Raw genomic sequence first — 14,480 nt, forward strand, 5'->3', positions numbered from 1 at the left:
ATTTAATTCTGCTTAATTTCAGAAGCCTGAGTAACTATCACCATTTGGTGAAATTTCCATGTTAACCACAATTACTGACAGGCAAAAAATTAAGAACAAACATAAGTGAACTCATTCATATAAAGAAGAGCATTTTTTAAAGTGAAAAAGCATTACTCAGAGTAATATTTAGCTCTCTTTTATCCTTACTGTACCAAATACAGAAAATATAATTCCTAGACCCATCATGTTTTTAATCTACACAAAAATAATTTTAAAAGAAAGATGGACACAAGTCAATACTGAAAAGTGATGAAAAGACAAATGTTTATAAAGATCTCAGCAGCCAAGGCAAAAATACAGCTTATTCCTAATTTGAGTCAGTAATAAGAATTGCCATGACAATTCATCAACTAATCAATATTTAAATGTCTAGTTTTCAGAAACACTTAAAAGTTTTGTAAATACTTTATTTTTTTGTAAAATTTCAATTTAAGAAGATCCTAAAAATAAAGTTTTCCCAAAATCAATGATGCTTCAAAGACTCTCCAGACCATGATTTATTTTCAAGTGTTTTGGATCTATAACAGCTTTAACGGACACTAAGCAAAGAAGTTTCAGTACTGGCCATGGGTCTAAAACTATAAAAAACAATCTATAAAGTCATCAAATATCTTTCCTAATTTTTATGACTAGATAATAACATCCATGGAAGCATCTGTATGATCCCCTACCATACCCCAACTACTATTCTCCAAATGTCAATCTTTGATTGTTTTTGTAGAAAAGAGGGTCATTACCTGAAGGCTCTGAAGGAGGAGAGCTTTTTTGTGTGCTTTTAAGAAAGGCTACACATAACTTGAAAGCAATCCTCCTAAAACTAGAATTGTCACCTTGAAACAAAACACTAAATTTTAACACATCAAAATATCTGACATTTTAGACGATTTGTAAAGTAATTACACAGCATATAGAACTTTTTTAAAGGGTCCTTGAGCAATTATTTGATTGAGCAGAAATGAATAACTATGTAAACACTATAGCTTGAGGTCTAATTAAATCTGATGTTTTGGTCCCATTAAAGCTTTAGAATCATAATTACCTTCTTCAAGTGTTTCAGGAATTTTCATCCTAGCAAGATGAGATAGTAAAAGAACTCTGGCCTTCAAGCTGTACGGGCAGGTAAGTGGAGGCTCATTCTTCTTTAAATTAATGCTGCCAATTTCTCTGATTAGCTAGGTAAATGAGATAAATACTTAACATATATACACACATACATGCATTCACATACATACATATACACACAGTAACACTGGATTGAGTATCAAAACATCAAGCAAAATACTTTTGGAAATGACCTAACCTGGGGTATTTGAATATTATCAGCTGGTCTGCTTGTGGCATCTTTATTATACTGAGGATCAAATTCAGAGGCTCCAGCTAATACCATTATGAGACCTATCAAAACAATAAAAATTTAAAAAATAAAAATCAGTTTGCATATCTACTAAATTCCCATAAACAAATTCATTAACACTAGAGCACTAAATACTACTTTGTACCATACATCATGATACATTTACTCAATGGCATTTATACAATGGCAAAAATAAATTTTCGTTCTTTACTATACAATCCTAGGTATTACTTGAAAAATAAACATGCCTCACTCTTAAAATTAATATATTACTATAATTGAGCAGAAATATACATCACTAACTTCAGATTCCAAAAGGATCTGTTAAAAATAAACAAATTCTATTCAAAAAAAGTTGTGCCAAAGTGTTTCTAAAATAAAAACAGGATGCAAAAATCCCTTTGCCCATTGCAAAATAAAAGGTTCCTGGGGGCAAAAGCCAAATTATAGCAAAAATTTCAATCCATATCAACCTAGGTATTATGGCACCATGGTTTCATTGGATATTGACCAGTTGAAGAGGAAACTCCTTTAGCCACTCTTAAGTACCATAAATTTTGAAGTGACTAAAATATACATGCTACTGAAATGGTAAATAAAATAATAAAATGTCAATGCCCTGGAAATGTCAGTCTCTTGGAACAAACCAGAAATGCTATTACACTATTGTCAAAAAACCTCTTAAATTCTATCATAAGCATGCAATACCTTCAAAAAAAGTAAAAAACTTAAGCTTAGCACAAGCCAAGATACTGTATTTATATAGGAAGAGAGAAATCTAATCACCCATTTCTCAAGAATTTGAGATTTGTTTACATCCCAGTCACATGTGCTTAATATCCATCTAAGAAATTATAGCCCTTCTAATTTCCAAGAAAAGTTGATTCAAGAATCAAGAACATAACTATAGGTAAGTCCTGTTTGGCATTTTTGATTTTTAAAAGATACATATTAATGAAATATAACATGCACATGAGATATTGTGAATTTGAACTATTTTTGTGGCTCTCCTAAAGAATGAGCTTCTCACTCTGCAAAAGGACATACACACAAAAGTGAGCAGAAGATACAGGAAAACAGAGATGAACTTATTGGAGCTGTCCAGAAATGTAACAGGAGAGAGTGCCTCAGGATATAGTGAGTCCTTTATCACTGAAGGTCTTCAAGCAAAGACTCCTAATTGGTAAAAAGTGATAGAGGGAATTCATGCTTCAGGTAGGCATCAGACTAAAAAAATCTAAGGCCCCTTTCAAATTCTAAGACTCAATAGCTCTGAAGTGCTGCAACTTATGAAGAAAATTTATGAAGAAAAGTAGTTTTGCAGCACAGAAATGTACCTTTAGTGAAGTACCCATAAGCAGAAGGAAAATAGGAGAGTCACCTTCATAAGTCCAAATACAGTCTAGCAGTTTTCTTCCAATATGCTAAATAAAGGATCCTTTTACATTTATTAAGACAAAACTGTACATCTAATTTTTAGCACCAAATTTCAGATGAAAAATAACCAAATGAATCAATAATGCAAATACTGAAATTGAGAAATGTGAAGTATATTAGCATTCTCTTGTAACTTTAACAATTTAAGATAAACTACTTAGAATAGTCTTGATATTGGAAATTACAATTTCTCCAGTTCAAGTATTTCTCTAACACAGTTAACAAACATAAAATTGCATTAACTAAATATATAATGCTACAGGATTTTGTAGATTTTTAAGTACAGAAAAGGATGCAACCTAAACTACAAAACTAATGATAGAACATTACATTTGTTTCACTCACGTTTCATATCCATGTTTCGAGTTTTATACACAAAATATGTATAGATTTGAGTTGTGCGGATTAAGATCTGGTCTCCACTGTAGCGTATTGATCTATACCACCAAGAGCCCTAAGACACAAATAAAATAATATGAAAAACCAAACTGACAGCAACAATTCTTTTATTAGATGAAAACTCCAAAATGAAAATTGTTTTTAAAAAAAGTTAATTTTATGATTTTCTAAGAGTCAACATTCCCCCACTTCCACTAGTGTTTCTAAGCCAACTAATAATAAGTGAAATTTGACATATATACCAGTTTATTCCAGATCAACAACAATTAGCTGATACTGACACTGGACTGAGTTAAACCTAAATCTCTCCTGTGTTTATCAATGTTTAAGTTTCAGCTACAATTTGTTTTAAGACAAGACATAAAATTCTGGACCAAAAGGTTAAGCAGAATATGTTCAAAGTGTTAACTTTAATATTAATCAAGTGAAAAGTAACTTTAAAGTATCATACAAAATAAAGTTTCTAACTTTTAGGCTCAAATATTTAAAAACATCCTTTAATAACTGAAATTCACAAACACTCCACCCTAAATACTAAAAACATAATAAATTCACATTTAAAATTCTTACCACTACAACTGGAAGGATAACCATAAATGCCAACCCATAAACAAGCAAAACCTGAAAAGCAAAAAGGGGAAAAAGAGTTACCTATATCATGAAGAATACATGAATTATCATGACACATTCTATGGACAAAGTTAGAAAAATAGAAATATACAGTTAAGAGACATTGTCAAGATCTACCACCAAGTGCAACAATTTGTTTAGCAGTACAAAAGAAACCCCTATCCAAATTAATGAAATGTTCATTTCAATATCATATACGCTTAATGGTATTCTGATTGTTGCTATCTGACCCCCACCTAATAGGTCCTGGATTCCTGGCCTCTCAAATGCCTTGTCTTGTCTGGCTACACTCCTGACCTATCATGGCTCTGACTTTTAGAACTGTGTGATTCTTAAATCTTGTCTTGTGTCATTCTAGATTCCTAACCTAGTGCTTCCCCTTATTTCTAATAACTGTCTGTAGATTCTGCCTGGCAAGCCCTGTTACATACTATGTCAAAGCATGACAAATATGCCTATGGTAAATTAATAAGACTGCAGTGGCCAGTTACAATGATTCTTATAGATCTCTCACTCTACCATAAAACAAGATAATATTTAATATTTACAAACATTTTCAACTGAAAATATTCTTAAACTATCTTACATGAATCAAAGCAGGTTAGTTAAGTAAAAATGTTAAGTATGACATATATAGGATAAAGATTTAGGACCTTCTGCATCATCTAATTCAAGCCTCTTATTTTATAGATGAGGAAAATGAAGATGAAAAAGTTAAATGATTTGCAGAAGGTTTTCACAGAGGGAGTTAATTAGTACAGATAGAATTTAAAATCAATCCTCTTATTCCAAATTCATTGCAAGTCATTTAACCATGTTGCCTTTCATCAATCTGATCAGGAAATAAAATGATTCCCAAGATGTTCAGGGGAGTTCCAATGACATTACTACTTAATCTGACACCTTATTTCCTCCTAAAAGTATCAAGAGAACATACTTTCAATTTGGGCAATTTAAATTCAACAAGATAGGGGTAAAACATGTAAGAAAGGCTGCCAATCAGTTGGTTAGAAGTTACTCTCAAATTTTTCAAAAGGAACTATCACCCATTTTAGATATTGAGTACTTTTACCATTTTTTGATTCAATAATGCACTCTCTCTCCCCAGCAGCAATAAAAATAGACCAATTCCCTCATTCATTATCTTAAGAATTACACAATATGTAACAAAGAATAGGTTGTTGCTGTTCACTCTTTTTTTAGTTGTGTCCAACTCTTTGGGATCCCATTTGCGGTTTTCTTGGCAAAGATACTGGAGTCGTTTGCCATTTCCTTCTCCAGGTTATTTTACAGATGAGGAAACAGAGACAAATAGGGTTAAGTGATTTGCCCGGAGTCACACAGCTAGTAAATGTCTGAGATTTGAACTCAGGGAAATGAGTCTTCCTGACTCTAGGCCCAGCACTCCAACCACTTACAACACCTAGCTGCCCCAAAAAAGAACAGGGCAATACAATATAACTTGTGTCTAGCAGTCTCATATCATATACAACCATCATATTTCTGAAATCTTTAACTGAGAAAACTTACCAAAATTGAATTTTTCTGATCCACAATCCAAGCTGGCAAAGCAATCCCAAAACTTGTGGCTAAAAGGATAAAAACATCCAAATTTCTAAAATGAATTTCAACTATTTTTTAATAAGACTTTATTTAGGAAAAAAAGTAAAACTAGACAGGGTACCAAACTTATGATTCTCAAACTTACAAGGCAATAATCTACAGATTTTAATGGAGCATTCAGGATTCAAATAACTCCTTGATGAATACCTCCAAAAGATTTTTTTTTTCTATTTTTGTAATAATTTAAACAGAAAAAATCCAGAATTTTCAACCACTTTTTTTAATAAGCTAGCTTGAAGTGATTTAACAATTACACTGATTACTATATTTATTTCTTGATTGTATTTTTTCCTAGAAATGTTCTGGGCCTGACTCTTCAAGCTAGTTCTTGGATAAAGGGAAAAAATGGATTTAACTTACACTTACTTTACAAAAGATAAATGTTTCACTCAAGTTTTTTGAAATATTCATACTCACTCTTTTACCTTTTAAAAAAGCAATGATATGCTTTCTAATCTAGTGACAAATTTTGCAATATCCACCCTTACAACACTGGAAATTTTAAAATCCATTACCTTGTGGCCCATCTGGATTTCCATATTCTTCCCAATTTTTCCGAGATTCTTCATCAGTTAAACTAGAATTTAAAAAAAGAATTCAAAAATCAGAAAGATATGCTAACATTAAAAAATATTCACAGATAGTGCCACCTTGCATTTCCAAGATGTACAATTTTCAAAATGTTTTCACATACTAGCATGATCTTAACAACAACCTTGAGAAGTATACAGGGCAGGTATCATGATTCATATGCTGGAGATGAGAATCAGGAAAAAAAAAAGTCAAGAGCTTGATAAAGGGAGCACAAAAAATAGAAAAAAGATATACATTTGTTTATTGAAGAAAACAACTCCTTAAAAATTAGAATTAGACAAATGGACGCTAATGACTCCATGAGACATCAAGAATCAATCGAAGAAAATCAAAAGAATGAAAAAATACAAGAAAATGTGAACTATCTCATTGGAAAAACAACTGACCTGGAAAATAGATTCACGAAAGATGATTTAAGAATAATTGGATTACCTGAAAGTCATGAACAAGAAAAAAAAGTCTAGACAGCGTTTTAAAAGTATGTTCCTATCTGTATTCAGACTCCATCAGTTCTTTCTCTGGGAATGGATAGCATTTTTCATCATAAGTCCTTCAGAGTTGTCTTGGATCACTGTATTGCTGAGAACAGTCACGTCATTCACAGCTGATCACCTTTATTGCTGTTACAGTTTACGATGTTCTCCTGATTCTACTCATTTCATTTTGCATGTTCATTTAAGTCTGTCCAGGTTTTTCTGAGAGCATTTTTCTTGTCACTTCTTATAGCACAATAATATTCTATCACCATCATATTCCACAGCTTGTTCAACCACTCCCCAATTGATGGGCAACACCTTGATTTCCAATTCTTAGCCACTGCTAAGAGAGCTGCTATAAATATTTTTGCATTTTTTCCTATATTTTTAATCTCTTTGGGATACACACCTAGCAATGGTATTATGGAATCAAAAGATATGCAGTTTTACAGCCCTTTGGGTATAGTTCCAAATTGCTCTCCAGAATGTTTAGATCAGTTCACAACTCCACCAATAATGTATTAGTGTCCCAGGTTTCCTTCCCATGTCTTCTCCAACATTTATCATTTTCCTTTTCTGTCATATTAGCCAATCTGACAGGTGCAAAATAATACCTCAGAGTTGTTTTAACTTACATTTCTTTAATCAATAGTGAATCAGAGAATTTTTTTCATATGACTACAGAGAGCTTTAATTTTTTCATTTGAAAACTGCCTTTTCATATCCTTTGAGCGTTTATCAATTGGGGAATGACTTAAAATTTGACTCAATTCTCTACATATCTGAGAAATACCTTTATTGGAAACACTTGTAAAAATCGTTTCTCAGCTTTCTATTTTCCTTCTAATCTTGGCTTCACTGGTTTTGGGTTTGTTTTTTTTTTTTAAATGAATGCTAAAAATCATCTTTAGGTGTAACTGGGAAAAAATATTATTAAAAATTAAAAAGAAAGAAATGCTGGAGAAATTGAAAATCTGCCTGGAAGAAATTAGGTTTACTTATTACATATTCAATTAATTAAATTACATCTTACTCCATATTTCACACTAAATTCAAAATGAATGTGACCTGAAAATTAAAGCTCATACCATAAGAAAATTAGAAGAAGAAAAGTAATTAGTCAATAAACATTTATTAAGTGTATATTACATGACAGGTACTGTGCTAAACAGATCACATACCTTTCATAGCTGTGGGCAGGATATATCTATGAGGGCAGGAGGAGAGAAAATTGCATGTCCTCATCTTGCCAAGACTAGAGTAGAGCTGCCACTCAGACGTCACTGACCCCACTACTGATCAGCATAGGGGCTCTAACCTGTTCCATTTCCAATCTGAGCTAGTTTATCTATCCTTAAAGCAGCCTCTTCTTCCTGGGGGCTTACCATATTAGTATCAGACTGAGTAAAGACATGCACACACCTTTAGCATATTGCAGCTCAAATCTCCCAAATTCAAGTAATTGACCAGTTTCAGCCTCCCCAAAGATATCAATAAAATTTATTTTAAATAAGAAAAGATTTCATAAATCTCAAAGAACTATTAAAGTTAGCTCTTATTAGAACAGGAGACTAATATAAGTATGTGTGTGTGTGTGTGTGTGTGTGTGTGTGTGTGTGTGTGTGTGTGTGTGTGTGTGTGTGTGTGTGTGTGTGTGTGTGTGTGTGTGTGTGTATATATATATATATATATCAGCTGCAAGGATTTGAGTGAAACAAAATCATTCCTTCATAGTCACTGAATAAAAGCACAAAAATAGCAAGGTTTTGATAACAAAATTTTCTTGGAAATCAATCTGCACAAGTATTTTGCTGATGACAATGAAAAATTCCAAAATTACAAAACTATTTAAATCATAATTTATAATGTCTTTTAAATATAAGAATACAAATCAACCTATACATTTATGTAAAAAAGTTTTATAACTGTACTCTATACTCTTAACCTTCTCTCTGTGTGTTTGTCCTTCGTTGCCAAAGAAGACCATGCCATCAGAGAAATGATGACATGACTTGCACTTGACTTTGTTCTGAGTAAAAACAAAGGGAGGGGCTGTGCAAGTCACCAGCCTCACTTCTCCTCCAGAGCCATATGAATCCAGTGTCCAGATATTCACCAGGGTGACTGAAGATGACCCAGGATGAGGTAGTTGGGATTAAGTGACCTGCCCAAGGTCACACAGCTAGTAAGTGTCAAGTGTCTGAGGTGAGATCTGAACTCAGGTCCTGATTCCTGCCCTGGTGCTTTTGTCTATATTTTTACTATATACCTCTAAGCTATAGCATTTGATATTCCTATACCACTCCACTCTGGAATTCACTATTAAAAAAGGTATAAGAGAATGGGAACATAGCAGTCCTATTTTCTATACCATCATTGAACATTACAGCTGACTCTGAACTACTGTGGCAATAATAAGCAAAGGATTAAAATACTATCATTTTATTTTTGCACAAAAGACCTAATTAGATTTGAGTTTATCAACTGTGACCTGTTGTTCAGCATCTAACTTCAGTGTGCAAGCAAATTACTTCTCTATGGATCTCCCCAGGAATAGTTATTTGGGGCTTTAAATATATAGTGGAAGGGAAAGGAGGGTAAAAAGGGAAGTAAGGACATGGGAAAATCTTGTTTTGTTTTTAGGAGTAGAACTGTGAAGAGAGAACTGTGGACAAAGGAAAGGAAAACATCACCTTTTGCAGGCACTTTTTTAAAAAATTACTTAAGGGTTCAAGATACAGTGACTTTGAATGGTACCACTGGCAGCCCCAAGAATACAAGACTAACCTATTTTCTGAGTTACGCCATTCACAGGTACAGCAAGTAATCTGCAAAAACTCATATATAGTAAATAATTTCCATCACAGCAACACTGGTCCTACTTCCTGGGGTAGGAGCTGCCTGCCAGTATATAGTATGCATGAATCAAACTCTCCTCAAAACTATCTAATAGACAAGTGAATATGGATAAGAATAAGAAAGAATATGAGCTCCTTACAATTCTATCATGTCTATCGTCTATCCAGTCCTGACAGTCCCTATTAATCACTGATCTCACTTTAATAACAAAGAAAAAGACTCTTTGTTTTCAGAAAAAAAAAACTGGGAAGAGAAGAAAAAATGTAGTTCATAGTATACAAACAATCTACTAATCCTCACCACCATTACTTAACTATTACATTACTGAAGGAGCCTTTTTCAAAGGGGGACAGATGAAAGAGATCACAAGAGGGCAAGGTTTCTTAACCAGGGTCTCTGAACTTTTACATTCTGGCAGCTGTATTTCAGTATAACTGATTTCCTCTTGTAATTCTAGGTATTTTATTTTATGCATTTAAAAACAGTATTCTCAGAAGGAATGCAGAGGCTTTCACCGATTGCCATGGGAGTTCATAGGGAAAAAAATGTTAAGAATTTCTGCAATTGAAAAGGCCCCACATATGAAATTATTCTGGTATATTAGCAAATGTCTCCAGGAACCAGTTGGCAACAAATACAACTTAACAATAAAGTAGAAAAGATTAACATAATGTACTGAACCATTCCAGTTTAGGCAATGCAGGAAAATCAAACTAGAAATTTTGAAAACTTAAGGAAAAACTGAGGAAAATCCAAAATAAAACTCTAAATACCCACATACAACAGCAGGTAAAAAAAAAAAAAAGCTGTCATAGTAAGGACAACAGACCAAGTATGAGACTAAAGATAAAACATTGAATAGCAAATCACACAGAACTTCTAAAGGAAGAAAAATAAAGAGAATGTATATATCCATCTACATACACAAAACACATGTACACAGATAAAAAGATAAGCTAGAATGATATGTCAGAAAGAAGACATTAAATCTACAGGGCAGAAGGGAGGGAAGAGAAAGAAAAGAAGAAATGGAGAGAGGGAAGGGTCTAACACTTCAAAAAAAGCTTGCTTAACATGTCATTTTACTTATACCATCATTCACTAATTCATACGGCAAAAAATACTTGTCAATATGTAAACTAAAGTTACTTGAAATAAAGACTTACTCAGCCCTTTGGAATGGTTTGCCAATCAGTGCCATAAATGGTAGCCTCAACATGAGAACTCAACATTTAATAAGAAAGGTAGTAACCAAAGAAGCACTTTAATTTCTTTCTGTACTTTAAGTAAAAAGTAAACTACTATTACCTCTACATTAAAATGTTTAATACATATTAGAGAATGTGAACAAGATACTTACGCAGCATAGGCCTTTGCTATCCTCATGAACATAACCTCATCTCCTCCTTTATCTGGATGATATTTAAGTGACAGTAAACGATACTGTTTCTTAATTTCTGCTACTGTTGCCCCCTAAAAGAAAAAAAAGCCAACCTTAGTACTAAGTAAGACTGCACTATACAATCTACCATATTACATAACCTAAAATGTATTATGAATTAAGAAAAAACATTTTATCACTTGTAGAATACAAAGTTGACATTCCATAAATAAAATATTACACTGAGATATAAACACCATGGAAGTGTTTTAGAGTTATCAAGTGAAATAGGTTAATTTTGAACATAAAGATTAGAAGACTTATTTTGTTCCATTTATTTGCCAATATTTCTTTGGTCAACTTACTGTCTCGACTAATAACTACCATTAAAATTTTTCTTTATGTTTTTTACTTTAGAGTAATGTATTTTCAAAAAGTTACCATGCTTACTTATATTTTTTTCACTTATTTCTAAAGTATTTATAGATCAATTAATAAAACTTGAAAATCTCTTCTACATAACAATACAGGGTACACTACATGGCATGCAATCCAAACACTAGTATAAAAACATGTTTTGCAGGCTTAACCCATCCCACTCAGCAGTTTTTCTCTGCTGAGGTATGGGGAAAGTGGGAGGAACTGGGAGGAAAGAGGAAAGAAATTAAGTCCTATCTGAAGCACTAACAGACCTTGGACAAATCTCAATTTGAAAGAGGCCTTACTTTCATCATCCATAAGATAGCAGCCAAACTAGACCACTTTTCAGGTCCTTTTCCAGTAAAATGCTAAGCACACTCAAAAAGAAATTTCCTAATTATTAATCTGAAAATAGCATCTTGTATAGGAAGGAGAACGGGAAAGAAGAATATCACAGGTGAATTTTAAGTTTTCTCCGATATTTTTCACCATCAATTCTAAGCAATCTTAGCCTTCAAACGACTTTGGATTTGTCCAACTACTTATGGCAAATAACGTTTGCCATAATGGTTCTACTCATAAGACAGTGATCAAACCACAGATGGAATGCCCTCCTGACTCACCTCCATTTCTTAAGAATTCCTAGTTTCCAACAAACTCAGCAAGCGCACCTCTTTCTACATGAAGCCTTGCCTTCTTCCCTCCTCCAAAAAAAGTTAACTTGTATTTATTTTTATGTATTTTGAATGTACTTCTATGTTCTCTCCTCCAATAGAATGTAATATTCCTGACAGCAGGAATATGGTTTTATTTTTGTATCCCCAACACTTAGATCATAATAGGTGCTTAATAAATGCTTGTTGACTAATCTGTATTGTTCACTTTAGGTTTAGGTCTCTTCCAGCTCTATATTTTTGATTCCAGGATCTCAGACACATCTGCACCTCAGATTCTTTGATTCTGTTCATTTAACCAGCTTCACAGATATTTGTTTAGAAAAAACTTCTGCTTCCTTAGGTATTTTACCAGTTCAACAAATTCTCTGCAACAGAATGACTAAACAAAATAAAAATTAATCCTGATGAAAATACCTGAAAAAAAATTTATACCAGAACCCTGAGTTGCATTTCTAAACTTTTATTTGCCCACTATCTGATTTCTGTTAGGACTTAGGCCTACATTATTTTTCATGGGTTTATTAAAGTACTGTGCATTACACAAAAATCACTACTTACAGGATCCAAATTTAAGACTTCATAAGGGTTGTATTCTTGATACTCTCTGTCTGTTTTGGAAACTTTGTATGCAAGGAATAAAAACAATGCCCACCCTGCAAGCAGAATTATTTTCCTGTTTGGGGGGAAAAAAATGAGTATGATGTAAACAGATTTATATATTTTGATTTATTTGAAAACTGCAAGAAAAAAACAGGATGATCAAAACAAACACAAAATCTGATTCAGTTCAACAAAATTATGCTATAACATTTAAACTCAACAGCTACAATTATTTAATAGGCTAATCCATTTACTAATTACTGGATCTTTTAATGGAAATAAAAACAAGGTACACACTTGGGCTCAGAGTTTTGTACTGGAAACTTGGAAAACAACATAATAGTTCCACATTGGGTATTGAGACAAGGAACTATTGGAATCCAACTTAAGCAGCCTTCAGGGTCTTTCTTAAAACACAGTTCACAAATTATTTCTTTGAGATTTCCCACATTTGGCCCCTACATTAAGAATGGAGAAAAAGACAAACTAGGGCCTACAATGATTTTTTTTTTAATTTCAAAAACTATTCTAGGATTAAAGAAACATATAGGTTCACGATGGCTTTTCAACTATCTAAGCTAGTATCAGCATCTACCTTTTCTTTGAATCTAAATAGTTTTTAAGCTTTACTTTCATTTAAAGTGAAAATTTAAGAAACTGTTTAGCATTCCCAGTAAAGTAAGTTAGAGACAAAATTACACTTGAGAGGTTCAAAATATCATCAAGTATCAATTTAAATACCAACAGGCAGCAGAACAGAAGAACAAAAATGATTTACCTAAATGTCTCATCATACTCTTCTATTCTGAAAGCCTAAAATTAAAATGCAGCCAGTAAAATGCTACAAACAACAATTCTAACTATTTATTAAAAAGATTAATTCTACTTTTTATTTTATATAAATATATTTTAAATATATCTGAGGATTAAAATAAACAAAGTTAATCCTATTCTTTACAAATAGTGAGAAATCCACTTTGAGTTTTTTGTGGGGTTTGATTTTTGTTGTCATTCTTACCATTAACACAAGACTTTTGCAAACAAGGGAAGGCACTTTACAATTGAGAAAGAAGACATTTCCCTGTCTTTTCATACATTTAAAAGAAAATAGAAATTTATCCAAATCTATCCAAATTAAAATACCTGAAGGTACTAAAATCAGAACATTTCATTTAAGCATCTATTTAGCTTTAAAAAAAAAGTCTTAGATATCAAGCTATAATGCTGCCCCTAAGATCAGATCATCACCATCACATTACTTCTTTGAACACTACTACTGCCAGAGTAATAGCACTAGAAATTTGCTTTAAAAGGCTTACTTAAATGCACCAGTAAGAGCATAAACAAAGATGAGGAAAAATTTGGCTTTCTCCTTCACTGGCTTCTTTTACTCTTTCACTCGTAAATGTGGGTATTTTCCAAGGCTCTATTTTCAATGCTCTTTTCTTTCTAACTTGTTGCATATACTGCTGCTTAAACCTCTATGCATATATTTTTAATCTAATCTTCCTAAACATCTCTACCTCAATACCCTTGTCACATCAACTCGATTTATACAAAAATACACTCACCGTTTTAAAACCCTTTCCTTCCAACGACTACTACCCAAAGTTGTTTGAATTTGTTTTCTCTTTTGTACAATGGATATAATCATATCTGTAGTGACTACCTCACAGGGTTGATCTGAAGCTCAAATGAGATGACATATGTAAAGTATTTTGCAAAATTTAAAGCACTATGTGGGGTATTATTAAGCACCTTCTTAAAATATTAAGCACCTACTAAACAATGCTGTGCTAGGCAATGGGGATACAAAACTTACATACGAAACAGTCCTTGCCCTCACAAAGCTGTTATTTTAATGGAGGGTGGAACAAAACAAAGAAACATCTATGATATATGCCATTACATGACAAGCACATTAGAGTTGCAAAAAAAAAAAAAAGTTGTGTCAAGTCCAAGGAAGGTTTGTTACTGACAAGAAGGAG

At 32.8% G+C, this 14,480-nt stretch overlaps 1 protein-coding gene across 1 annotated transcript in view; it reads right to left on the reverse strand.

The window, feature by feature from the left end:
* Positions 1-14,480, reverse strand: part of SEC63 (SEC63 homolog, protein translocation regulator) — an 82,443-nt gene that overhangs the window by 34,688 nt on the left and 33,275 nt on the right. The window contains exons 3-10 of the mRNA XM_072642987.1: positions 12,451-12,565; positions 10,775-10,887; positions 6,001-6,062; positions 5,393-5,451; positions 3,803-3,853; positions 3,179-3,287; positions 1,343-1,437; positions 1,082-1,214 (exon numbers count right to left, since the gene is read on the reverse strand). Of these exons, the coding sequence (XP_072499088.1) occupies positions 1,082-1,214; positions 1,343-1,437; positions 3,179-3,287; positions 3,803-3,853; positions 5,393-5,451; positions 6,001-6,062; positions 10,775-10,887; positions 12,451-12,565 (737 nt within the window). The remainder of the gene's footprint in view (positions 1-1,081; positions 1,215-1,342; positions 1,438-3,178; positions 3,288-3,802; positions 3,854-5,392; positions 5,452-6,000; positions 6,063-10,774; positions 10,888-12,450; positions 12,566-14,480) is intronic.

Source organism: Notamacropus eugenii, chromosome 2, assembly GCF_028372415.1.
Source record: "Notamacropus eugenii isolate mMacEug1 chromosome 2, mMacEug1.pri_v2, whole genome shotgun sequence".
Taxonomy (NCBI): domain Eukaryota; kingdom Metazoa; phylum Chordata; class Mammalia; order Diprotodontia; family Macropodidae; genus Notamacropus; species Notamacropus eugenii.